Source organism: Stenella coeruleoalba (assembly GCF_951394435.1).
Source record: "Stenella coeruleoalba genome assembly, chromosome: 17".
NCBI lineage: Eukaryota > Metazoa > Chordata > Mammalia > Artiodactyla > Delphinidae > Stenella > Stenella coeruleoalba.
The window spans coordinates 14,272,794-14,300,744 of NC_137163.1; the positions used below are offsets into that span (position 1 = coordinate 14,272,794).

At 46.3% G+C, this 27,951-nt stretch overlaps 1 protein-coding gene across 10 annotated transcripts in view; it reads left to right on the top strand.

The window, feature by feature from the left end:
- MTSS1 (MTSS I-BAR domain containing 1) overlaps positions 1–27,951 on the top strand; it is a 260,477-nt gene that overhangs the window by 96,331 nt on the left and 136,195 nt on the right. For all 10 annotated transcript variants that reach the window (XM_079902289.1, XM_079902291.1, XM_079902290.1 and 7 more), the window contains 2 exons: positions 19,702–19,763; positions 23,496–23,569. In XM_079902289.1, coding sequence (XP_079758415.1) covers positions 19,702–19,763; positions 23,496–23,569 — 136 coding nt within the window. The remainder of the gene's footprint in view (positions 1–19,701; positions 19,764–23,495; positions 23,570–27,951) is intronic.

Sequence of the window (27,951 nt, forward strand, 5' to 3'; positions counted from 1 at the left end):
CTAATCCAAAGGAAATGTATACGAGCGAGCTGGCTGGAGGTGGGAATTGGGGGCGGTGGGGGGATTTTTTTTCATGTGTATTTAAGGAGCTTCTCTTTGGCTGTAGCCCAGCCCCAGTTTGCCTCAACAGATCCGGGGAGGTGGTGTTTAATTGAAAGCTCGGCTTCCAAAACGAGTGGGCAGGTTTGGAAAGCTGTGCAGCGAGTGGGTGTGGACAGCCCCTCTTCAGCCGCTGCCTCGGCGCCTGCGGGAGCTTTTGTCTGTTGAAGTGTAAGGTTTGGAGAGGGTTCGGCCTCGGAGATGGACTTTGGGAAGGAATGCTCAGCTGTCATGGCCTGTTTCCCCCTCTTAGAACCAACTGCCACCTCACCCGGGGTGAACTTTTTCCCAGGTGCCTCCGTCCTGGTCTTGTCCATTTTGAAATCCTTATCCAGAGCCTGTGCCTTTTGTCAGAAATTGACATCCGTGTAGCCTTATCTTCAGCGGGACCCTGCTTGCCCAGGAATGCCTCTAATCCAGCCCCTTGGAATTAGATGGATTATTCCCTGTTCAAAGGCAGCCCTTTCATTCCTTTGCCCCCAATCCACATTGAATAATTGAAGTGCTCTTTTGAGACAAAGCTCGGTGTTCCCTCTGTAGACTCTGGGGTCTTTCTTGTTAACTGAAATTCTATAGGCCTTACAATCAAACAGGATTTGGTTTGAGGCACACGTGTATTCTGATCACCAGGGGAAGAACCCGAGATGGGTTGGGAGAGCTGCTTGTGTTTTTTTGGAGGGGAGAAATGGATGTTTCCAGTCCCTCTGTAGTAACAAGAACCCTGTGACCTAACCCATCGACCCACTGCAGTCCCACAGTGTTCACATCTGGAGTTTTTTCCTCGCTCTTTGTTCCTTAATCCAGAATCTAGGTTCAGTTCTTCCAATTTACAGGTTTGAACCCAAAGCCCTTCAGAAAGTGACTCACTTGAAGGTAGGCCCTAATGCTTTCTACCTGCCATCCCGGGACTGTCCTGCGGCGCTTTCTGCCTGGGGGCTAAGGTGGCATGCTTCTCCCTCCCCAGGATTCCAGTTAAAAATACTTATTTAATGCCCTTTTAGTGCTGGATCTATAGTTTGTGGTTCATGAGTTCTTTCCCTTTGAATTGAGTTGGGTTTGTTCAACATTCTGTTGGGAAGACATTTATTTTAAGGGTTTATTTTGTTTTGGCAGTCAGAGATTTTAAAAGCGAAGTGGAGTGGAAGATGAAAACATGCCTTGGGGTCTGCAGAATTTCAGACTTTTGGGGAATAGAGAGATAAGAAGGAAAAAGAGAGGGGCGGTGTCTAATTTCCAAGATTGTTTATGCCTAAGACAGTGTTTTCGTGGAGTTTTCTTTTTAAAAGGCTTCTTCATGGAGTAGATGGCAGTGACATTTTAAAAGGGAATTTTAAAATTTGGGCATTTAGGATAAGCAGTGTATAGTATGCTTATGCATGGAGTTACCAGCAACAAAAGTCAATTTTTAATATCTGAAATGGGCTGTCTTTCTAAGGACCTGCTTATCCTCCTTTTCACTTCCTTGAACTCCCATGATAGGTTTATGACGCCTTTGGTTCCCTTTCTGTTTGCTACGAAGGACACATGTAAATGTTGGAAACCCATTTGGAATGCCCTCTTGAGAACATTTTCAGGTTATTTGCTCAGAAGTGTTGTTGGAGTGGGGGGGGAGGGTAAGGAAAATTTTTTTTTTTTAAAGTAGCATTTGATTCTCCAAAATGTAAAGCAGCACAGGAAGGGAGTCAATTTCCTCTTTGGAGAAAAAAAAAAAGAAAAAAGAAAACAACAAAAAATGGAGTAATTTCCAGGCCTAGCACCATCCATCTTCCCAAACCAAAGAACCTCAAGACATGGAAAAGCTGGAGAGGATTCTTTGTGCATTCTTCTAACGATCTTTCATCTGGCTAAGTCCTGGGCTGTCAGGGTGTGTGTTTTATCCTTTTCAGGGGGTCGGGTGCAGTGAAGAAACCCTCACTTTTCTTCCATTGGGATCCTGCAGCAGCTGTTAAATAACTTATTGGTTCCTTGATGAGGGAAAACCCTGTGGTTTTTTCCTTTCTTCCATCCTACTCTGGTGGTCACTAATGAATGGTGGTGTGCAAAATCGCTTACTGGCTGCCCTTCCGCCGTCCGCATAAATCAGGTTGTCTGGAGTGAGCTGGTCCCAAAGGGAAGGGGAGACTGGGGATTCATGTGGCTGGAGGCAAGGGCCCATCGCCAGTTTGTTTAGGGGACAGTAGCTTGGAAGTGACTGTGGAAGACCAGATGACTGACTTCTGATGTTTAAACACTGTTGACTGCGTTAAGGAGATCCTGGAATCTTTTTGGAATTTCTCTTCAAGTCCCGGGAAAGACAGGCTAATGCTTCAAACAGCAGATTTGTGCCATTACTTTTTCTTTTTTAAAACTTGAGCTGTAATGAATATATAACATTAGTTTCGGGTGTACGACATGCTGATTTGATACTTGTATTTTTAAATTTTTTTAGTTAAGTAATTGAACCAGCATGTAGAATTCAGTGATGTTTGGAGAGCTTTTAAGACCAGGAGACCCTGGCCAAACTTGAGGGCAGCTCAGCCTGTAGATGTCTGTCTTCTTTTAATAACTAACTTAGTTTAAAAAAAATAGTTGGACGCTAAAATCAAATATTTTCCTCAGCCTTGTTGCTCAAGAATCAGCACGTCAGGAGCTGCATTGGGCCTGATGCAGGGAGAACTTTGTACTGGGTTGGAGAGTGTGTTCGGGGTTGTATAATGTGACTGGGGGTGAAAAAAATACCCAAGCACACCTTGAATTCTCCACCCCACGTCTCACTTGAGGCAGGGGTGTCCTGTTACCAGCACCTGTGCCGAGCAGAATAGGGGCCTTGTTCAGTTTTCCTCCACTGCCCCCCACCTCTGTTTGCCACCAGTATCCTCTCTCCTAAGTTCTACCTAAAATTAGACCTGCTTAAGGGACTTCTTGAATTCCATGGAAATCTTTTGTGGTTCAAAGACATGTCATGATATTTTCCTTACTTATCACAAGATCAAGAATGTGGGCAGTGGATCCAGCCCTGGATAATGATTTCAGGGTTGTTTTTCACCTCCGCTGTTTTGCTTTGGCTCTGGGGTGTCTGTCAGACAAGAGGTTCACTTCCTCGGTGTTTATTGAAGGCCTGCTGTGTGGAAGGCCTCTTGCTGGGCTGTGAGGAACCAGAGATCCACAAGGGCTGCCCTTGGAGAGTTGCTTGTCCAGTTCAGTTCAATATGGCGGTCATGAAGGAAGGGCTGGTAGTCCAGCCTGGGGAGGGACATCCGTCAGCCCCTGCAGGCCTTCCTTTTGACTTTTCAAAAAAAAAAAAAAAAGTGTTTTCTCTAGGAAGATAGCAAAAACCCAGCCAAGGCCTCCGCCAGTGCCCAGGTGCTCTGAGGGAGGCGGGCTGCTCTGTAAACGGTGACACACAAAGGTAGACAAGCAAAGCCCTTGTAAAGTACAGATGGGCCCCATGTTGCCTTTTCTCTTAGCAAATGGCTGTGTTTGTCCAGGCTTTTACAGCTTCCTCAGTTTAGGCCTGTGGGAGAAGAAGGAGAAGTGAAGATGTCATAAAACCAGCTGCAGGGAACTGCCCAGAATGGTGCCTGTTGAGAGATTTAGGGCCTATTCTCTGTAGATCAATCTTTGGGGGCTTTTAGGTGCAAATCTTGTCGTCGAGGTTTGGGAAGAAGTCATTTTTTTTGGTCTTGGCTTGAGTGTCTCTGTGGGGAAAATCCCTTGTATGTCATATTTAACCAAATCGTTGTTTGATGCTGTGAACGTTTACGTTCTGAGATCCTAGTTGGTAATGCCCCAGATGGAGAGAGAAGGTCATTCTTAGTCACGGTTTGCATGGAAGGTAGGCTGAGTTTGAATTTTGCCCGGTTCAGCTATCACTTAGTTCTTTATGAGAGTAGCATGAACTCATAATCCTGCAGTATTGATTGAGCATCAGTGACATTGCAAGCACCGAGCTTGATATCAGCAAGTCAACGTACAGAATTCCCAGTTAAATTTGAATTTCAGAGAAACAGTGAACAAGTTTTTAGTACAAGTATGTCCCACCCACACTCTGCTGCTGACCTCTTGGCCTCAGAACTCTTTGCCTCTTGCGGGAGGGAAAAGGAAAAAGTTAAAACAATGCCTGTCCATTTGGCCAGCTCACTTGAGGTTGTTAAAATGCTTGGAGGGTGAAAAGGTCGAAACTATTGATCCATTAGGTGCTTTATCTATAATTTTCATCTAGGCTTTTTCCATCTTCCTAGGGACGGTCGAGAGCTGGCCAGATCCTTCTGTAGCCAAGACCATTTAGATGTTTATATCGGGTATGGAAAAATGAGATCATTTTGAGTTTGCCATTACTTCTTGGAACTGCCTTCAGGACACTTTCCCCTATAACGCACACCTTTGCAAAACCCACACCTTTGCAAAAACAAAGAAATACCTCTCCCTGAACCAAAAAAAAGCCAAAGGACAGATTCAGCTGCCTAGGACAGCAGACAATACGCATTTGGGACTCCTGAAAGGGAACTGACTGATGCCTGAAGCCGTTTAACTCAGATTGCAGATTGCACTGCCGATTCCGCCTTATTAAGTAGCAAACCAGAGAGACAAATGGAATAAATTAATTGGATGAGCATTGAGGAAGCCCATTGTATTTGACTGCCAAGGTTCTCCCTCGAATGAGCTGGAGAATGCAGAAGGTTGCATCTGAGTGTGTGTCGTGCGCGCGCACGTGTGTGCACACGCAACACACACACACACACACACACACACACACAGCCCCCCTCCAAAAGCAAAACCAAAATCCACCCGGCGTAGATTCCAGAGCAGCCCACCCATTATTAATGTTTCCCACCTCTTAACCTAGGGAAGACCTTGGCATGGGGCTGTGTCGTCTGCTGCTTCCCAATTTAAGATGCTCTTGGTGCCACCTGGTCCGTGGTAGGTGCTCTGTAATCATTGCATGTAGTGAACAGGGGGCAGCAAGGGACTCGGTGAGAATCTACTGGGTGCCAGGATTTCCTGTCATCCTCACCATCATCCCCACTTTACAGATGAGAACACTGAGGCTTGGAGTCGGTAATTTGTTTAATGCCGTGGTGAGGTGGGCTGGCATTCAGACCTTGGTTTATTTGACCTTAAAGCTGGAGCTCTTTAGAGCATGCCTAAGGTAGAGAGGGGGCTGTGGATTTATTTCCACAGCATTTCACTTGCCTGAGTCTTGCAGGAGGCCCAAGGAAGGAATCAAGGTCACATTTCTGTGCCTGCAGCCTGGAGGTGTGAGCCTGAGCTGAGATGCTGGGAGAACTCTGGGGGTGGGGGTGGTGCACAGCTCCCATCTGGCTGTCACTTTTGTGGAAATGGTTTAATTTGTGATGTATCGACATATTGTGGCTTCCTTCCTTCTCCCACTTACCAATCTTCTCTGACAGACAACCAGCCTTTCCCCTCTCCTCTCCTTCCCCTGGGTGCACAGAGAGGAAAGTCACCTCCATCCTTGGCTTCTGTCCTTGTCCCCATACAAAGCACCTGCAGTCTTCTCCGTGACTGGCCAGAGGGCTGCCTTTATGTGTCTGGGGAGCCCATTGGTCCCTAAGGTTGGGTGACTATGCCCATCGGTCCCCCTAATTATATGAATCAAATAAATTCACCCGGAGTTCAGTTACTCCTCAAAGAGAACTCCTTGCCTTGAACTCATATTATGTCCAGCCCTGGAACACTCTTGTAAAAGGGCTTTCCGTATTTAATTATTTCCTGGTCACCCTCGAGTTGGGTTGAGTCAGTCGAGCCATTGCAAGATTGTGTTTGGGGAAGTTGATGGAATTGCCAAAAAACCTCCTTTCTGTGCTGATTTCTTGGCATATATGACCTTGGTCATAGTTTCTAAGTGGTTTTTCTTTTCCTGTCTAGTTTAAGTGGGTGGAAAAAAAGATCAGTGGGGTGCCTTTTGAGCTGTGTGTCTTTTTATTTGCTTCCCCTCAAAGAATTTGGACAGTAGTGAAAGTATTAGCTTGGTCAGCACCCGCCGCCTCCCGAATCCTGGAGGTGGATGACGGGTTTGGTGGACGGAAGGTTTTGCCTGGGCCTCCCTTCCCTGCCACCTCCCACAGACAGGGGTCTCCAGGGTCCCGGAGGAGGGGGTCTTGCTGGAGGAGGAAGAGGCAGTTCTGGGCAGGTGTGCCCATTTTGGTAGAATGGGCGTGGTCACAGGGATGAGCGCATTGGATTCCCCGGGAGCCATAAGACACTGATGCCTGGACCCTAATTCCTCAGAGGGTCTGATTCAGTGCTTCTGGAGTACATCCTGGACATGAGGAGTTTTAAAAGCACCCCCAGCTATACACAGTTTAAGCACCCTCAACGTGTTTTCTCAATCTTGCCTAAGTCTGAGTAAAAGCATCTTTACATGGTCACACAGCAATGAGCATATGCTTAACGCTACTGGGCTTCAGGATGGTAAATTTTATGTGTATTTACTACAGTTACTAAAAATAAGAATAAATTTATAGTGAAACAACGTTAAAGTGAACACATTGGAAAATGACAACAGAAAAAGCATCTTTAGAATCCTTGGCTGTTTTTAGTTGATCTGTAATAGTCCTGTCCAGCATGATTTTCTACAGTCATGGAAACTGTCAGATACATTAGCCACTAGCCACATGTGACTTTTGAGCACTTGACGTGTGGCTAGTGCAACCGAAGAACTGATTTTTAAATTTTATTTACTTGTAATTTGTTTAAGTTTAAATAGTCAATGTGACTAGTGGCTGCATATCGGACAGTGCAGATCTATAACATACCACCTAAGTAAAAACAGTGAGCTTGCCTGGCAACACGGCTTCCTGCCCACATTCTGTTTCCTCCTGGCCACATCACTGCCCCTAAACCCCTCCTGTAGAAATTCTGGAGCTATTGCTGACCTTGGAGTCAGAGAGGTCTGGTTTTAAATCCTGTGGGCAAATTTCTTCATCTCTCTGAGCCTCATTTTCCTTTTCTGTAAAATGGGTCTCATAAAGTACCCATCTTATCGGGTTGTTGGGGGGGATTCTGAAATGAGATCGTACTTGTAAAGGGTTTCACACAGTGCCTGACAGACATGCACTCAGATGTTAGCTGCTGGTTTTCTGTCTTGCAGACTTGGGAATGAAGTATTCTGAAGTTTTGAAATCAGTAATTATCTCCACCACTTCTTAGGGCAAACATGACCCCACCCTTTACTGAGCTGTATTTAGAGCTTGCAGTGAAGTTGCAGGAAATGGAGAAGTTGAGTTGTTTTTTTCTTTCTTGCTGAGTAAATCACTCCTGAGTTCATTATAACCTCATCTGGCTCAGCAGGGCCTATTGGCATTTCTCTGTTTGCCAACCCTCTGTCTGTATATAAAGGCAGGGAAGGGCTGTGTACCTGGCGGAGGTCCTCAGGGCCTTTAATTTAATGCGTAAAAGAAAAAAACCTTGTAGAGATGTTTACACCAGTGTAAGGGGAGACTGAGTTGCTTCATAAGGGCCATCTTTTTCTGTTCACCTTGTTTGAGTCGCCCCTTCTTTTTCCGGAGTGACTACCAGAGAAGTACCTCATTTGCCTCTAGTCTGCCTTTTAGCAGCAGCTTCGTACTGGCTTCTGTCCCTTCCCAAGACTTGGCCATATTTGGGTTCTTCCTACCTGCCTACTTGCTGAATATGGCCCACCTGTCTTAGCCAGACCTTGGGGGCCACCTGGGACTTGGCCCAGCAGAGTGACCTGCTCTGTGCCCAGTGTCTCCCCGCCTGGATTCCCTGGCTTCTTTGAACATATCCTGTGCTCCTCTTTCTTGCTGTTTGTCCCGCTTGGAAGAGCTTCTGTGCTGTTTTCGGCATTATCGAAATCTTTCTCATCCTTCAGGGCCTCAGCAGAAAGTTACCTCATTTCTGGACCCTCATCTGCCTACCAGGTCAGATGCCCTTGGGCACTTTTCCAAGTTCATGTTGATTCTACCTAGTACTTACTACATTCTACCTTAAGTGGTTGCCCTTGGGCTTTGAAGCCTGGCTCTGCCACTTCCTAGCTCTATTACTCTGGGCAAGTTACTCTTGTTCCTTGACACTTAGTTTTCTTACCTGTAAAATGGGTAGAGTAATACTCTTCTATTAAAGTTGTGGAGGATTAAAAGAGAAAATATATGTAAAGGGCTTAGCACAAAATGAATGCTGAATAAAACTCTCTTATGTGTCTATCGGAGCCAACCTAGTGATTTCCAGCAGAGTACCCTGCTAACAGCGACACTCAGATGTTTCAGAAAATATAAGAAACCTATATCTTCGCTTTGATAATGCAATAGACAAGAGTGAAATGCTTTTCAGCTTTCAGCGTGTAAATAATTTGAGAGAACACAGTATACATACTCAACGAATATGACGACTGCTCTGTGCCAGGCACTGCTGGGGGGTAGAGATACACCTATGACCTTGCCCGAAAATTGTTTAGTCTAGAGGAGGAAGAGACAAGTAACTAGAAATCTGTGTGATCTGTGCCATGATAGATGTCAGCACAAGAGTTTGAGGGGGGCCTGGGGAAGGCCTCTGATTCTCATTTGGAGTAGGAAGACAGAATCAGGGGGAGGCTTTTGATACAGGTGACCCCCAAGCTGAGACCTGAGTTTTATTTTACTTAACTTAACAAGCATTTTTATGGTACAACCAGGCACTATTCTAGTGCTTTACAAAGACTCTTAATCCTCCCAACAGCCCAATGAGGTAGTTATTCAATACTAGTCCATCTAACAGTGAGGGAATTACTGCTATAATTCCCATTTTGCAGATGGGGAAACTGAGGTGCAGAATGGTTAAGCCATTTGCCCCCATCTTACAGCTATCAAGAGGTACAACTGGGAGTTGAGCCCAGGTAGTCTGGCTCCGGAGTCTGTACCCTTAATCCACAGTGCTGAGCTGTCTCTCACAGCATTTTAGGGTTTCCTTTTCAGAGTCCATAATGGGTGTATGTTATCAGTTACTTTGAAGATTATTCTACCTATAGCTTTAGGACTCAGGATGAACCAGAAAAAGCAACAAAAATCTAGGCTGTCCTCTGAGCTGCTTCAGGAGGCCCAGGAGGCCTCCCTTTATTTCAAGAGGAGTTGGACCCGCCAACGACATGAAGTTGTTGGGCGGTGGACTCAGCTGGGGGCCGCTGATTCGTCAGCAGAGGAAAGTATGTGGGGGGCAGGCGGGGTGTGGTTCCCAAGGGTCTGACACAGTCTGTCCGAGGTGACAACCACATGACACATGTTTGTTTTGCTGGAGAAACCCCCTCTGTCAGGGTCGCCCCAGTAATGGCTCTGCAACCCACACGATTGCACCTCAGGAAAGGGGGCTGTGTGCAGTAGGAGGCTGGAAAGGCTTCCAGATTAGCTCACAGGGAGACCTCAGTTTCGCTTCTGAGGCCCGGCTTGCCCCAGCCCGGGCGGCAGCTCCGGCAGCTGAGGAGGAGGCCATTAAGGAAGTCTTTGAGTTTGGTTTAATGGTCCCTCTTTGTTTTGAAGTGATTGTTTACTGAACCTTCAAAGCCAGCTCTCCAGCAGGATGTGATCTGGGGCCTGGATAATTGGATGAAGCACCCCAATAGGAAGCAAGTAGCGGGGAGCAGGGCCAGGGGTAGCGAGCTGATGGCCAGGCCCTTGGCGTCCGGGCACTGGGAGGCTCTGAGCTGCTGCTGGGGGCGGGGATCATCTTGCAACCGGGAGTAGACCTGAAGCAAGGATCCCCTGGAACCTGACCTCTTTGATGTTGTGCTGGCCTTAATTAGGGACACCCTAATTAAATCACCAAGGAGAGAGCTTTCCTCTACATTTAGCATAAAGCATTAGCAAATGTTTTGAGAGCATTTCATGAGGGATTACTTCTCCAAGATTATGTAAGTAATAGAAAGTTAATGAAAGGAAAACTAAAACCTCAGGCAAGTAAAAAATAAAAGTCACCCATAACCACTTGATTACAAAGTGGGTTATGGACACACGTTTTAGATGAAGGCTCTTGCGGCCTGTGCCCTGCCAGAAGTTTCTTTTAACACTTAGCTTTTTACTTGTGCTTTCTGTGCGTGTAATTAGAAGCCAGGTCAGTTTTAATGGCCGTGTGGTGGTCCATTGTTTTGTTTGTTTGTAGTTAATTCATTTAGTTGACACACATTTGAGGACCTGCCGTGTGCCAGGTTCTGTGTTAGGTGCTGGGGACACAGCAGTAAATGGACACAGATCTCTGCCCTCTTGGAACTTACATTCTAGTGGAGAGGGGGTGGGGGTCTGGGACAGACAAACTGAATAAGTCAATTGTGTTATATTTTAGAAGGATATGTGCAATGGGAAAAAATAAAGCAGGCCCAGTATGGCAGTTTTTAAATAGGGAAGGCTTCACAGAGAAGGTGACATTTGAGCAACAGCTTATGAAGTATGTGGATATTAGAGAAATAATGAATGTTCCAGGCAAGCGAAGAGCATGTGCAAAGGCCCTGAGGTGGGAGCCAGTTACATACTGATTTGTGATTAGGCTTGTCCCGTTTTTCACTAATTATAAGCAGCACTCCAGTGAATATATCCTTGTAGCTACACGTTGATTTACACTGGTGGTTTCCCCAGAAGGATTTATCCTGGGTCAAAGGTACATACTTTCATGGCTCTTGAAACCCATTGCCAGATGCCTTTCAGAAAATGTTTATGAGTTCACATTCCCATGTGCAAGTGCTTATCACCAGGGATTACTTCTGAAGGAGCAAGGTCTGAACATCAGGACTGAGAAATTGCTGAGACCACAGCATCCAAGACTTCAGAGGGATGTGGCATCTTATCTAGAGCGATAATTCTCAAATCTGTATGTGATTTTAGCCATCAGAGCATGAGTGTCCCCTGGGGAATGTGTTAAATGCAGACCCCTGGGTCCCACCCCCAGAGATTCTGATGTGCAGATTTGGGGCGGGGCTCAGGCATCTGCAGGTTTAGCAGACATTCCCCGGTGGTGAGTCTCTGGGAGGTCGTGCTGGGAGTGTACCATGAGTAAGTAGAAGTGGGGGTGGCTCTTGGGCCCCCCTGAGCCACCAAGAGCCTCCTCTGCAGCTCAGGAAGTGAGTAGGAAGGATCTCCCTGCTCTTCCCACCCCGTCCCCGCCCCCCAGATCCCACCTTCCCTGGATGTGTTCCAGGTGAGCAGAATGACTCTCATGTCTGAATGTAGCATAGTCTTCTATACTTCCTATCCTCTGCTAATTCTCTTTCTTCTGCAGGGAATGCTTCCTCCTGTCCTTTCTTTCCTTCCTCTTGGCCCAGAAAATTCCCTTTTGTCCTTTTAAGACCTCGGTGAGGAATCACCCCCCTCCAGAAATTTGCACCAACCCCACCTTCCAGTGCTTTATATCTGGAGTGTGGCGCCCTCCGAAGGCTTTGGGATTGGTGGCTTACACAGCAGCATTCCTCAACACTCTGGCCTGTTTTAACAACCCCCCCCCGCCCCGTGCCTGTGCATAGTAGGTGCTCATTAAATGTCCCAGTCAGGGTGGCTGGCCTTGTATGTTGACTCATTAAAATAGCAATTGCTGGCATTTCTGGAGTTCTAAGTTTCTAAGTGCTAGTCATCCTTCTATGCCCTCGTATTCTTTCACTTACTCTCATTAACATCCTTTGAGGTGGGAACTACCGGGGCTATCATTTACAGATGAAGACAGAGCGGCAATGGATAACTGAGTCACTTAGGTCTCCAGTGGGGAGATCTGAAGTTGGGCAGCCTGACTCAACCCACTAGACCACACTGATCCTTTTAGACACTGGATTAGACTGCCCATCAGGGCCCTCTATCCAGGCAAAGAGAAGGACATTCAGTGGAAAGACACTAAAAAAGGGCAATGACTATAGAAGTAACAAACACGGCCCTTTTTCGTGGTACCCACCCAGGTGTCATTCCTAATAGCCCGGCTGGGAATTGGGGCTTGTGGAGTTCAGTGGAAGGGGAAATCTGTTTAGTGGAAGGTGGCAGTGCCCACGAAGTGTGCACAGAGCCGTAAGGTCCTTTTCACAGGCATATTTATTGCTGGTGAGCTTGAGTAGGTGGGTGAGGGTGGGCGTGCAAGGAGGCAACCACTGATTATCCGAGTGGCTGCCATCCACTTGATGGACAGGGATAATTAGTGGATTAGGCAAGCCCCAATCAGAAAATAAAAGCCCAGGAATGGTTTTGATGATGGATGGGCTTACGCAGCGCCTTTCATCAGAGGATCTTGGGAGCCCTTCATCTTGTAGGATGGGGTGGGGAAGGATGGCTTTGGGGACAAAGCTGTGACAGGCACCCACTTCTGGAAGCTGCACATTCCTGTCTTGTGCTTCAAGAAGCATGGAGTCCAGAGGCACTCCTGCTTTGGTCAGAAACTTCCTCTTGAAGCTTTGCTTTTCGTTTCCCTAAAGCCTGGGGTGTCCCTAGAAGAAGAAGGAGAGGGATGTTATGGACTGCGTTCCTCACACCCACCCTGGGGAGAGACCCGGTGGCAGGGGTGGTGGCCTCAGCCTATAGAGATGCTCCAGACAGGCTCTCCAACCTCCTGGGAGAAGCAGATCAGTTCTAGTATCCACAGGAAACCTGAAGACTTCACAGAATTATCCATAATCACACTGCTAATGGTGGTGACTGAACATTTCCTGTGCATTTCTATCAGACATTTTTTGCACCAAGAACTTTTCTTTGTTTTGTGTTTTCTTTTTTCACATGGTTGAGAATCTTGACCATTCCTAGGTCGACGTTACAGCTTGTCCAGGGCCTTTGCGGTTGTAATCGGGGGTTATGTGTTCGGAGCCCTTGGTCTCCACTTCACTTTGTCTGGGCTCCTACTGAACCCAGTATAAAGCAGGACCCAGCCTGCCTACTGAGTGGCTTTCTGCAGCCCTGGGGCTGGACCGGGAGGCTGGGTCTGTGCATCTTGCTGCTTGCACTTAGCAGAATCAGGGCAGCGCTTGGGCCACAAAGTCAGGCAGATTTAGGATCAAGTTTCAGCCTAGACCACTAGGATGCAACCTTCCTGGTCCTTGGTTTCTTCAGCTGTGAGATAATTAGGAGCACCCGCCTCACTGGGTTTTTGTGAACATGTGATACGTGTGTGTATCAAGCTGTGCTCCTCCGTGTGTGGTCTATGGACCAGCAGCCTCGGCCTTACTCAGATTAAACGTGCAACATCCAGGCCCCACCTCAGACCAAGGGAATCAGAACCTGCATTTTTGCAAGATCCCCAGGTGATGGATATGAAAGTTAACATTGGAGAAATGCTGATCTATGTATCGGGCATCTAGCAACCGTTTAGAACATGGTGATGCTTAATGATGATGGTGGGGACAGTGATGCTTGTCGTGGTGAAAAGAAGGGCTTGGGAGAGGACCTGTCCAGTCGTATATCCAAGACTTGGATTCTCATCAGCCATGACCACTGGTGAGCCAGCCTCTGTCTGGAACTTTTGAGCTGGAACCCGACTCCCTATAGCCTGTCCCCGCTGGTCCCTGTTTCATTCTCAGCTGAGCCGAATTCTGCCTCCTCGTGAGAGTCCCCTCCAGTCTTTGGCTCCTCTCAGACGGTCCCTTCTCTCACCAAGGCTCCCGGCTCCTCTCTGTTCCCCAAGTGGCCGCACTGGTGTCTGATTCCCTGAGCTGTCCCCCGAGGTTCTGCCGTCACAGCGGCGGGGCTGGGAGAGGCAGTTGCTGCATTATTTATGGGGCATCGTTAACCAGCCGGGCTGATGAGTTACGCGCAGTTTATTCTGCTGCGCCGTGTGTGGGATGCCATCCCAGGCCTCTGTTTAATACAAAACAAAGCAAAGCAAAACAGAGCCCCCAGTCAGCATGACCCCTGGCTGAGCCCTGCACTCGGGTTAGGCAAGTGGCCTGCCCAGCCGTCTGGCTGTGGGGAAAGCAGAGGAGAGGACAGGAACTCGGGGGTGTTCTTGGAGCTCAACCTTGAGGGTAGGCAGGGCAGCCCACTTGCATGTTTGCTTAGGTGGCCACCAAACTCTTGGGGAGTCGACGGAGATCAGATGGTCTTTTTCCGTCAGAAGTAAGAGAATAACTTCATTCTCCTCCCCACTCCCCAAGGGACCAGGCTGCCGTCAGGTATGTGATGCGGTAGCCAGCTTCTCTTGTCACCATGCTGGTTTGGGATTTATGTCACTCGCCATCTGGATGAAGGCCCCTTTTGTAGTTCAACGCTGGATCTTGGCCTGGATGGCTGCCCATGGTCCCCTTGTCCATCCTTCCATCTCCTGCTTCTCCCAGCATAAATGTGCCACTCCGGTGTCCCTCGGAGGAGCCCACTTGTGCTGTTTCTGCTTCCCTGTCTTTGTTCCTCTTATCGGAAATGCTTTTCCTTCCTCCCTCCATATTTCTGTCCTCGAGCCCACAGTTCAGCGGGGGAGACTCAGGCTCAGAGACGGCCAACTGCGTGATATGAGGGAAGCAGATGGGTCCCAGGATACTCTGCAGAAGGTGACATTTGAGCTGGGTGGTGACGGCCGAGTAGGAGTTTTCCAGATCGCTGAATCCCCCTGGAGGTTAGAACAGCCTTCGGAGGGGCTGTGTGGTGGGCGCCCCGACTGGTGGCTGCAGAGTTAGAGCCCGTCTTCAGGGAAGCCCCATCTCTCTCCCTGTAGGGAGGTGGAGACGGTCAGGCAGCTAGATGCAGAGAGCCCTCCACGTGCTTGCTGGATTTTTTTGTTGTTGTTGTTGTTGTTTTTTGCGGTACGCGGGCCTCTCACTGTTGTGGCCTCTCCCGTTGCAGAGCACAGGCTCCGGACGCGCAGGCTCAGCAGCCATGGCTCACGGGCCCAGCCGCTCCGCGGCATGTGGGATCTTCCCGGACCGGGGCACGAACCCTTGTCCCCTGCATCGGCAGGCGGACTACCAACCACTGCGCCACCAGGGAAGCCCCTCCACGTGCTTGTAAACACACCAGCTTTGACGGGGAACTCTTCCATTCTCCCAGAACCCTGTGTGATCTGAGTTCTATTCTCAACAAACTGTCAGGGCTTTACAACCTCCCTGCCCGCCTCTCCAAAGAAATTCAGGGGGTTCCAGAGGGAGGAGAGCCTGTTTCCCTTCACCTGTGACTTTGGACTTGGCAGAGCCCAGGCGCTCGTTGACTTTGGTATGTCTGGAAAGCTGTGAAACCCTTCCATGTTCTCTGGTGAACTCCGCAGTGGGGTCTGTGTTGAGGCTTTCTCATAGCTCTGGGGATGCATGGTGAATAGAGCCCACCAGACACATAGCCTCAGGGGACAGCTTTCTGGGACTTCTTGGTGGGCGGTGCAGATTAGAAAATTAAGGACCACGTTGGACTTGCTTTCTGAAAGGATTCTCAGTGTACACAGTGTCTCGACTGGCAAATTTCTTCTGAAATTTGAGTCTGCTCCCCTTTGCCCAGCCTTGTCGTCTAGAACAACCCAGCGCTTTTTCTCTCAATTACCATTTTATCTTCCTACGGGTGCCTTCTCCCTCCTTCCTCACTTCCTCCAAGCGTTTGAATTTTTGTAGTAAAACTTTCAGGTGGGTAGAAACTTTTTGTTTTTCCTTGAAAGAAACTTTAAAAAAAAAAATCTGAAACAACCCAACATCACCTTGCCTTTAAATTTTAATAACATTTATACACTTAAAAAAAATTCTCAACAAGGAGGTTTTTGTCTTCTGTTCTTAGAAGTTCTTTTTTTTTTTTTTTTAAAGAATCCATTAAATTATATATTGCCTAAAACAGGTGGGCCTGACACTCTTTGAGAGACTGTCAAATATCATCAAGTGGGGAGAGAGCTGCGGTTGGCAGCCTTCTTCTGGCTGAGTGGGTGTTCGTAGGCAGAGAGCTGGGTGCTGTACCCCCTAACTGGAGCGGGGACCCTCCTTTTGTTGCTAATTTGGTAAAGACTGGAATGAGGCTCCCAGTGGGGGCAGATAAGTAGTTTTTAAAGTGGTTTGAGCAGCTGTTTTCAGGCACATTCATCTGGGGTTTAAGTACTCCACCTGCCATGTACTTGGGAACGGCAGAGACATTGACTGACACTGTGTGTCCCACTGCCATGCTCTGTGTCTGCTTTAACTATGGTGAACTCATAGTGAGATGCACAGTCCGAACTGTACTTAGGACTAAGAATGAGGGATCGCAGCCTGGGTGGACCATCTGACCTTGAGAGTTTTAAACATCTCTCCCAGCATCCCGAAGGAGATTCCTGGGAGCCTGCAGACGCTTGGATCAATCCTGTCAAAGGTCATTGGACACTTACTGAGTGCCTGGCACTGCTCTGAGCACTTTAGATGTCTGACTTCATTTCTTCCTCACACCAGCCCTGGGCAGTGGTGACTTACCCAGGCAGAGGTCGGACGACCTGCCCGATGTCCCATGGCAGACGGGAGAGCTAGGATTCTAGCCAGGAGATGGGCCCCTGGAGTTTGTGTTCCTTATTCCTTCCCAACATTCTTTCAGTGTTCCGTGATGTCAGTGTTCAATAACAGGGGTGGAATTATGCATTTTTTTTGTTGATCATTATAAGAAACTGGCCTGAGAGGTCAAGTGACTTACCCCCCATAATTTACTGCCAGGGCTGTGGCTAGAACTCAGGATTTGGGGCTCCCTGTGCAGGCCTTTGGCCATTCTGGCATGTTTTCAGTGAATGTGTCTCACCTTTTTCTTTTTTAATTTAATTGATTTATTTATTTTTGGCTGCAGTGGGTCTTTGTTGCTGCATGCAGGCTTTCTCTTGTTGCGGTGTGCAGGCTTCTCGTTGTGGTGGCTTCTCATTGTGGAGCACGGGCTCTGGGCACGCAGGCTTCAGCAGTTGTGGCTCGCGGGCTCTAGAGCGCAGGCTCAGTAGTTGCAGCGCACGGGCTTAGTTGCTCCGCGGCGTGTGGGATCTTCCTGGACCAGGGCTCGAACCCCTGTCCCCTGCATTGTCAGGCGGATTCTTAACCACTGAACCACCAGGGAAGCCCCTCACCTTTTTCTTAAGAAATATTATGGATCATCTCAGTGACCTTCTCCAGGGGTTCCGTGGATGGGAGTGGCTGCAGCTGGGGAGAGGAGGACCTGGCTCTCGTGTCCTATGTGCAGATGAGCGATGATGGTTCCTTTGGCTAGAAGTTGATGGTCCGTGTCTCTGAACATCCTCAGGCCTTTCCTAAAGCTTCTCATACTGTCTTGTGGACCAGAAAGGGAAGGGATGCCTGGCTGAGGCTGTGATTGGTTAGTTGCACTCTTGTGCTCTTAAGGATGCTTAACTGATTTCCATCTGGACAGAGATCTCTAGTGACCAGCCAGAGGACTCTGATCTCAGCCTTTACCCTTAATTACTTGGATGTAGATGTAGAAGGCATGTTCATACCAGGACTTGATAAGAAAATGGTAAGTATATTAATTAGGTGCTATACTTGGGATTCCCCACAGTGTCTTGATGGGCCTGGAAAGGTAGCCTGAGCCCTCACAAGGGTTCATTCAACACAACTAAAGTTATGCTTTTGGGTTGAAGAGACCCCCTGGGGCACAAAGATGGGATGGAGGCTAAGTGGTTTAGCAGATGATGACAGGACCTGTGCATGGATGTTGGTGTCAGTAGCTCAGATGTAGCTGCCAAAGGACTGCTGCCAGTAGCCAGCCAGACAGCATCCCTGGCCTGGTGCAGCTCAGTGTCCTGTTGGGAGCACACTGCCGCTTGAAGGAATAAATCCAGCACCTGCAGTTGGGCCAAGCAGGTCCCAAATGCCCAAATGCAGAACTGATGGCTGTGATCTAGCAGCATGCACGAAACAGACTTTAGGGTTTGGGTGTATTGTAAATTCACGGTGCTGTTGTTGCCGGAAATGCTAATTTGATCTTAAATTTTTTTAATGTAATGACTTCATTGTTTTTATAAAAATGATACATGACCCTTATTTAAAAAAACAAAACAAAACTATGGCCATGGAGGAAAGTACAAACAAGAAAACAACACATTGGTCCAAATCTTAGCTCCCAGAAATATTCCATTATAATATTTGGTAGACGGTTTTCCAGATGTCTCTGTGCACATTTTCAGACAGACTTGATAGCTCGAGAAATGTATAAATGGGCACTTTTATTAACATGTTCTATGCAAGATATTTTCAAAATAAAAATATATTTAATTTTACTTTCACTGAATGGAAGAATTGAAACCGAAGTGAAGTAATACTGAAGAAATTGCAGAACTTCAGATAACTGTTTCTTCACTAGAAGAAATCAGTTTCTCAGACATTCTTCTAAGGCAGTGGTTCTTAACTGGGGGTGACTTTGCCCTGTAGGAGCCATCTGGCAGTGTCTGGAGACATTTTGTCACATCCAGTGGCATCTGTGAATGTTCCTGACATCTGGTGAATAGAGGTCAGGAATCCTGCTAAGCACCCTGCAATGTACAGGAACCCCTCCCCCGCCCCCCCCGCCCCCCCGCCCCAGCAAAAGAAAGAAAGAATGAATTATCTGGCTCAAAATGTCAGTAGTGGCAAGGTAGAGAAACTGTGCTCCTAAGGATAAGAGAAAAAGATTAAAACCATTAGGAAGGTGAAATCATTGTTTTAGGTCAGTTTCAGTTTTCGACTATTTTGATGGGGCTTCTGTAATAAAAGATGAGATGATTAACTTCATTATAGTTTTCCTATCCCCTCTCCTAATGACAAAATCAAGAGGTGTCATACGTTATTTTTACCTTGTCAAGGTTCGTAACATTCACATTCTAGCCTGCAGCTGTAACCGCCCCCCGCCCTAGTTTGCCCCCATCAGAATTGCACCTGCAGTTTTGAGTTTGTGCCTGAGCACCATACTTAGAAGAAAAGTAGAGACATGTGATGGAGTGTCCCCAAGATGCTATGGGGATGTGAGGCAGGGGCCCGTGTAGACACAGAATTCCGTCTGGGAGCTGAAAGAAGGAAAGCTGTGGATGAATGTGCTGCTATCCTCCGTTCTTTGAAAAGATGTGTGTGTGGAAGCAGGATTGATCTTAACTCTGTGGATCCCTAGAAGGTTAGAACTAGGGCTGCGTGGACCTGAAGGACAGGGTGGCTGATGTAGGTAGGCTGCCGTGGAGGGTGATGAGTTCCCTGTCAGCTGCAATGTGCTGGGGAACCACCTGTAATCATGCTGTATGTAGGTGCTGGGCTCAAGCCATCAGCTGAAGCAGCTGTATTCAGGTAACTTCCCAAGCTCGAGATTCTGCTAGTCTAATAATGCTTCCCAGTAGTCTCCTCTCCTGGAGAGGAGCCTCAGTCACTCTGGTTCCCCCCTCCCTGCCTTCTGGGATAAGGGTGAGAAGAGCCAGAGCCATGATCAGGTGGTTCAGGGTAGAGCCTTAAATGGTCTACATATCTTGAATTTGGACCCACCCATCTGTTGACTCAAAAAGTGATGCATCGATATATGGCTTAGATTCTGCCAAACTTGTTCCACTTGGTATCTGTAGTGTTTACAGGATCACAGGGACGGAGCACATTCATAACCCATTTCTGGGCCAATACACTTGTATGTACAGTAATCTGGGCAACATGTCGTAGACTGCAAAGGAAGAGAGCATATACTGTTTTCTGTATAATTGGAATTGAGTGTGCTGTCAATGTCTTCATCAGATGTCTATCACAGCATGACTTACTGACATGGCTTTGTTTTGTTATAGGGGAGCTATCCAGTTTGGGAAGATTTCATAAACAAAGCCGGAAAGCTACAGTCCCAGCTTCGGTAAGTAGAAGCATGTCATCCCTAGGAAAACGGCAGCATCCTTAGACAAAGGATGGAATAGGATGGACCCAAGAGGCAAATTAGTGTTAGTTTTGGAAGTGTTGCAGATAGAGAAGCATGTGGTGGCGTTGCCACTTACTAGCCACGCGTCCTGACCTCTGATTCCCGTATGTAAAATTAAACTCATATACGCTCTGCCTCCTTCCACTGGAATTTTGAAAGTCAGATGAAGTATGATATGTAAGGTCAGAATGGGCCAGGTACATGGTAACAGTTAAATCTCACAACCCCAAGAGATAAATAGTCTTGTTACCCCATTTTGCTGATGAGATAACTGAGGCACAGATAAGCTGAATAACTTATCCAAAGTCACACAGCTAGTATTGATAAATGACAGAGCAGGGAATTGATCTGAGGCAGTCTGGCTCCACAGTCCATTCTGATTACTGCCTACCCTTATAGAGTTTAAAACTTAGTTTGTATCATTCTGTTTACATGAAATGTCTAGATAACGCAAATCTGTTGAGACAGATGTAGATTTGTAGTTTCCTGGGGCTAGGAGTGGCAAAGAAGGTTGACTGCAAATGGGCATGAGTGACCTTTTTGTGGTGATGGAAATGTTCTGAAATGGGATTGTGGTGGTGTTTGCATAACTCTAAATTTACTGAAAAATTGATGACTTATACACCTAAAAATGGTGAATTTTATGGTATACAAATTATGTCTCAATAAAACTGCTTAAAAACCAGGATCTAATGCTGATGTGCTCTAAGGAGCTATTATTATTGCCTCATCTTGTGCTTGTTAATATATCATTTCATATGAAATAGAAAATACGGCAACATCTTCTTGTTAAAGCTATATGCCTTTGAAATCAGTGAGGGGAGGGGTGTGATTGCACTTAGAGGGTGCTTCAAGAGGGTTGGGACATTAAAAAAAAAAAAGCAGTTATTTTCACGACCCCTATTCACGGCGTATTGGTTGGTTTGGATGTATGGGGATGGTTTTCCAGAGGACAAAGCAGGTAGGTGTTTTCTGAGATAAAAAGCCATGTGGATGACAGAGGAGGGAGGAATGACATGGGGTTTTTAGGACTTTACCTGTTGGCACCAGGGGTGCCTGCCCAGAACTTTAGCCGTAGCACTGGGCATTCCCTGGCTCCCCAGCAGATAAGGAGAGAAGAACTTGGGAGACTTGGAACTTTCCCTGCCCATCATTCAGCTTCATGGGGCCTGGGATTTCCAGATCCATGAGTGGGCATCCAGATGGACCACGGGCTCCAGACTATGGCCCCTTTGCCACTTGTCAAGTCCTTCACCATTTCTTTGCTTACGAACCTTTGATTACTTTATCCTGGATCATATCCAAACCCCTCTGCCCCAGCTCTGCCGCTATCATCATTTATTTCAAATAGGTTAGTCTCCATCCTGTAGGAGGTCACCTCCTGTAGTAAAACAGTAAAACATTTAAGTCCAACCCCTCCTCCAACATTTTTTCTTATCCAGCCTCATTTAATTGTCTGACAGGTTTTCAGGGTTGACCAAGGAAAAGATGCTCTTCCCCTTTTACCAATGAGGATGCTAAAGTTTAAAATAATTAACTGATTAGCTGTCTTAAACATACAGAGTGAGACTTAAAGCAATCTTATCCCCACTGGTACAAAGTACCATATATATATATATATTAACAATACGTAGGCCTCCTGAGGGCAGGGACCGTTTCCTTATTTTGTCAAACTACTAGTAGCTGGCTGAGAGCACCATAGGAGCCTCAAGCACATGGTTTAATTTTCTGTGTTAGGGAGTGCATGAGGATAAGACCGTAGAAGAGGCAAATAGTCTTGGAGCATGTAAGCTGAACCCTCCTTTCTCCTGCTGATGGATGCGTGTTTGCTCGGCCCCATTAGAGAGAGCTAAGATGTCCTGTGAAAAAAGCAGTCAGTGAAATATGGCTCATCGGAAGTCGGTGTTTAAAAGCTCTTAATTCGTCACACTTGACCACGGTCTTGTTTTCACAGGAGCCCTGGTGACTGTGTAATACTCAAGGCACCTCTCCAGCTGTGGCTCATTAAATTTGGAAGCTCGGCCTTGACTTGAATAAGGATAAACCCAGCACATGTATCAGATATTAATTATAAATCAGAACGAGCCATTAGTAAACCTCAGGGTGTTTGATAAAGCAAACTTTTCCATGGTGCCAACTCTTTAAGAAATATACTTTGAAGTGGTGTGTTTTTTTTGTTTTGGTTTGGTTTTGTTTAGTGTGTATGTCATTGTGGTTTTTTTTTTTTTTTTTTTTGAGCAGAATGTTCTCTTGCTCTACTGGAAAATATCAGGCCTCTTTTTTTTTTGCGGTACGCGGGCCTCTCACTGTTGTGGCCTCTCCCGTTGCGGAGCACAGGCTCCGGACGCGCAGGCCCAGCGGCCATGGCTCACGGGCCCAGCCGCTCCATGGCATGTGGGATCTTCCCGGACTGGGGCACGAACCCGTGTCTCCTGCATCGGCAGGCGGACTCTCAACCACTGCGCCACCAGGGAAACCCCCAGGCCTCGTTTTGAAGTTTGGCTCTGAGGGACTATTGCCCAGGTTTTCCTGGGGACCGCTCCATCACCTTCCGGGAACCTTTTGCTTCATAGCTACTCTTGCTTATGTTCAAAGGTCATTTCTTTCTTTTTTTTTCCCTCTGATTTGAACTCATTCCTTTTTAGTCCTTATTCTCATCTTCATCCTTCAGCAATTTTGCATTGTTAGGAATGCTCAGTGGGGGCTGGATTCATGTGTGAAATACTTGGAAATTAGCATCAGGCTGTAAATTCTGTTACAGAGTTCTTGTGAGTGAGCCTGGGGCTTGCTTGCTTGTCCTGGGTAATCACGGCCCTGAGATGCAGCAGTGCTTACTTTTCATTCAGTGACATCTTGGACCACGACTCTAGGAACCAGGAGACCACAGAGTGCTCAAGGCATCTTCCAGTGCTCAAGGGGATGTGAAGAATTCAGAATAACTTCTAGGACAGCAAATGAGTATAGTAACTCCTCCTCATTCTCAGCTTTTAGGAATTCAGAAGATGCTGTTTAGGTAGCATTCTAATGTTGAAAAAATAGTATCTCAGTTTCCCTATAATTATGATTTAGGGGGAAAAGTCACATAGCCTGGATCTTGTAGTAAGATGAACATGGCACTGTAAGTCATGCTGGGCTACTGGTCTCAGCCCTGGTATGAGCTAGTGATCTTGAAAATCACTATGTAGCTGTGGTCTCAGTTTTCCCAACTCTAAAATGAATTGTTTAACCTAGACGATCACTCTCCAAGATTCCTTCTGCCAATCCATATAGCTATATTGTTTTCCTACTCTAAAATCACTTTCATGTATACCATTTATATTTTTTAATAAATTGTTCTTTTAGGCAGAAATACCTTTTTCCTCATTGGTGAAATTTTAACCTGGTGATAATTTATACTGTTGGGTGGAATGGGGTGGGAAGAGTTGCTAGCATTTATTGACTAGCGCTGCACGACCTGGACGTTATCGGGGGAGAGTGCTAATATGAGAAGGAGAAAGTTTTCTTAAGAATAACGTGGGTCCACAAAGCCAATGGTTGTCCATGTCCAGTCGGGTTCTCTCTCCTGGAGGGTTACTTTCAGTCCTCAGCAGCAGTTGCAGCCTTTTTTGCTGTCTTGCATCTGCTAGTATGAGACATTCCTCATGCTTTTGTTTTCTGTTTGCATCTTAGGACAACAGTAGTAGCAGCAGCTGCCTTCTTGGATGCCTTTCAGAAAGTGGCTGACATGGCCACCAACACACGTGGTAAGCAGGTGGAGGGATGGCTCCCAGCATTGACGGCGCTCAGCGTGTGGGCTCTTACCCTTGGGCGCTTTACAAGAATATAGAGCTTAAGTTATCAGAGCTTAGCTGACTCATATTTAAAAATATATAGATTTTTTAACTCTGTGGGATTCCACATCGTAGAAGCTGCAAATCGTTCTCCAGATAATAAAGTGCACGAGAAGAGTGAAAAATAAATGAAAGGAACCACTATTTATGCCTGAGATGGCTTGTTGTGTTTTTAAATTAATTAATCAATCAATCAATCAGTTAATTAATTGGCTGCCTTGGGTCTGCATTGCTGCACGCGGGCTTTCTCTAGTTGCGGTGAGCAGGGGCTACTCTTCGTTGTGGTGCGTGGGCTTCTCATTGCGGTGGCTTCTCTTGTTGCGGAGCACGGGCTCTAGGTGTGTGGGCTCAGTAGTTGTGGCTCGAGGGCTCTGGAGCACAGGCTCAGTAGTTGTGGCGCACGGGCTTAGTTGCTCCATGGCATGTGGGATCTTTCCGGACTAGGGGTCAAACCCATGTCCCCTGCATTGGCGGGTGGATTCTTAACCACTGCGCCACCGGGGAAGTCCTGGCTTGATATGTTTTTGTGATTACTTTTAATGATCTGATTGTAGAGTCCTGAGCTGTGTGTTTGCTTGCAATTTGTTTTTCCCTCATGTGTCATCTTAAGATTTTCCTCAATCCCTTGTGGAATGAGAAGCAGTGAGAATGATGGGTTAGACCATTTTTTCTAGGTTCCCACAAAACGAGGAAACCTATTATAAGTAGCGTCCTATTGTGTTGTGTCTGTTTGTGTGTCTCCCACATTTGACTGCAAACCCCTACAGGTATAGACTAGACGGTGACGTGTGCGTGTCTGAACCCTCCCAAAACATAGTACCTGGAACACAGTAAGTGTTTAAAGTATGTTTATTAAATCAATGACAAAGGGAAATCTTTTGAAAATTTGTAATGGTTTTTCAGTGACTGTGAATCGTAGAAAAGAATATTCATAACATGTGAAAGGTGTAGAGAAGAAAGTAAATCTGTCTGTATCCAGCACCATCATTAGAAATGTGACATTACCCATAACCTAGAGACCCCCCCCATTCAAAGGGGGTGCTTTCCTTTTCATTCTCAGAGAATCTCTCCTGCCTCTTTTTTTTGCCGCCTTTCTGCGTCTGCTTGTGCACTGACGGCTGTATGCCTGTTCTTGTCATTGTCTTGGTGACATGGGAAAATGTGGGTGTTGGAGGCCAGTGTTGGGGGGATTGTTCCCAGTCACACAAGAGTTAAGCTTATCTGAAGCCCATGATGGGTATGTACCTCCACTGGGTTTCAGTATGTACCCATTTACCATAGGTGCTTAATTAAATATTCAAATGAATTTGCAGTGAGGACTCTTCTCATTTAAGATGCTTGAAAACCGCTGATATTTCAGGCAGTGTCATGGGGCCACAAAAATCAATATATTACTCGACATGTCCTGGAGGAGCTTGTAGTGGCAGGGGGGCAGGGGGCATGCTATGTGCAAATGAAGAATTTCAGTGTGGAAATAATATGTTTGGTATGGTAATAGTGGTAGAACAGAGTGCTGGGGGAGTATGGAAAAGTGAGCAATTAACTCAGCTCAGGGAGTCGAGGAAATTCTCCCAGGAGAAGTAGTATTTCTCCTCATTTCCAAGATGCCAGCGGTGTTTCAGAAGGTTCCCTAGGAGAGTGTGATGGAGACATCAGAGCATTGGTTTCTTCATCTGGCTTGACATGGGTCTTACCCAGTATCTTTTTCTAAGCCCCTTAAAAATTTTGTTACGTAACACATACGTGTGTGTTATGGAACCTTTAGAATATACAAGTATAAAGAGGAATACGATGGTCATGCCAGTGTTCACTGCTGTGAGTGTTATTGGGTCGGTTTTATCATATTTTCTTCGACCGCGGCAGGATCTGGACTTGGACTCATCAGTCATATGGATGTCTTTCTAGAATAGCCATCAGAGTGTGTCTTTCTTAAAAGAGTTGCTCCATTATTTTAAAGAACTTACATATCTGGTGTTGCATTTTTGAGGCTCTGTGGTTCGTAAGTTTATTTTTTAATGTTTAATTACTGGATGGACCCTAAAGGATGGAATAGAGATGTATCCCCTGATTGTCCATAATTTCCTGCAGTGCGAACCTGGGTTTTTGCAGACGCCGCTTCTGAGAGTGGTTCTCGGTGGGAAATGGAAGGACCTGCAAGTTCTCATGGTTGAAGGGAGGAAAAACAATTATTTGTGGGAAAAGAAACCAGAGTAGCCTCTCTGTGGTGCTGGTGGAGGTAGAGAAGGAGTTTGGAGGTGATGTCGTTGACAAAAGACAAATAATGTCACAGGGAACAAGACCCGTGCTTTGAGATTATATACATATATATATATTTAATTTATTTTATTTTTGGCTGTGTTGGGTCTTCGTTGCTGTGCTTGAGCTTTCTCTAGTTGCGGCAAGCGGGGGCTACTCTTCACTGTGGTGTGCGGGCTTCTCATTGCAGTGGCTTCTCTTGTTGCGGAGCAGGGCTCTAGGCGCACGGGCTTCAGTAGTTGTGGTGCGTGGGCTCAGTAGTTGTGGCTCATGGGCTCTAGAGTGCAGGCTCAGTAGTTGTGGCGCACGGGCTTAGTTGCTCCGCGGCATGTGGGATCTTCCTGGACCAGGGCTCGAACCCGTGTCCCCTGCATTGGCAGGTGGATTTTTAACTACTGCGCCACTAAGGAAGCCCCCAGCTTTGATATATTTTTAAACCATTTGATTTTAGGTCACTTTTAGCAATACCAGAATACTTTACATCTCGATGTCTAGAATCCATATGCACTGGGAGGAAATAACTTTATTGAATATGGGAGTGTGAGAACTCACATGACCTAAAAAATGCATGGTTGATACAAAAAAGATACATTTTATGGAGATGATAAGAGAGAAACTTGAATGCACATCTTATGTTCAGTAAGCATCAAATTAGTTGTATTAAGTTAATTTATACTTAACAATTGAAAAATATAGAACATGCTCTTTAGTTTAAAAAAAAGTCGTGTAACGAAGTATATAAAGTAAAATCTACCCTCTCAGTACCATTTGCAGAGATTGGGCTTAGTGTCTTTTATAGACTTTTTTGCATACTTAAACACATATGGGAGAAAAATTACTTGTAGAACAATAGGTAGGTTGATATATGGAATAAAATATATTTGTAAGATCTTTTTCAAAAGGTAACTGTAAGAAACATTGTTCCCGTGCTTTTGCTCCCCAGTATATTATAATTATCTTTCTATGTCAGTACCTAGAGATCTACCTCATTGGTTCTACCAGCCAAATGGAGTTTCACTGTCTGGATGTAGCACGATTTAATCATTTTTCCTTTTTTTTTTTTTTTTTTTTGCTGTACGCGGGCCTCTCACTGCTGTGGCCTCTCCCGTTGTGGAGCACAGGCTCCGGACGCACAGGCTCAGCGGCCGTGGCTCACAGGCCCAGCCGCTCCACGGCACGTGGGATCTTCCCGGACCAGGGCATGAACCCGCATCCCCTGCGTCGGCAGGCGGACTCTCAACCACTGCGCCACCAGGGAAGCCCAAATCATTTTTATTTTGAGGAATATTTAGATTATTTCCACTTACGTACTGTTACAAGCTACACCGCAGTTAATGTCCATGTATACATCCTTTTGGAGATCTATGGGTAATCTCTTTCAATGGTGTATGCACCTCCAAGGAAATGAAGAATCTGTTAAAAAAAAAAAAAAAGCTTCAATCTGTTTTGGTCAGCAGCAAATATATTTGGGCTTGTGGTCATTACAGGGTGTAACTTTGATGCAGTTTGAAGTTTGATATCTACCCTCTATGGAAAGTCCAGTCTCTTGCTTAGAGCCTTTAGATATCATATTTTTTGAGTCTTTCTTGCTGGAAAGATGAGAAGGCAATAGCAGTTATTCTTAAATGAGTCTCTTTTGGGCTGGTATCCAGAATCTCAAGCTAGCAGGTCTCTGGTTTCCAAAATATTAGCATTCCATCTTGTTTCCCAAAGGGAATGGCTCTGAAAGGTCTTTGTCCTTTTTAGCAAATATTTTGCAGTAGCTATGAATATAATTTATTTAGGAAAATTTTCTAAAGCTAGGCATTATAAGAGCAAAATCAATCTAGTCATATAGCTATTAAGTAGAACGTGGAAGTACATTAGAACTCTGTTGTATTCTTTTTTTTTTTTTTTTTTTGTGGTACGCGGCCTCTCACTGTTGTGGCCTCTCCCGTTGCGGGGCACAGGCTCTGGACGCGCAGGCTCAGCGGCCATGGCTCACGGGCCCAGCCGCTCCGCGGCTCCTGGGATCTTCCCGGACCGGGGCACGAACCCAT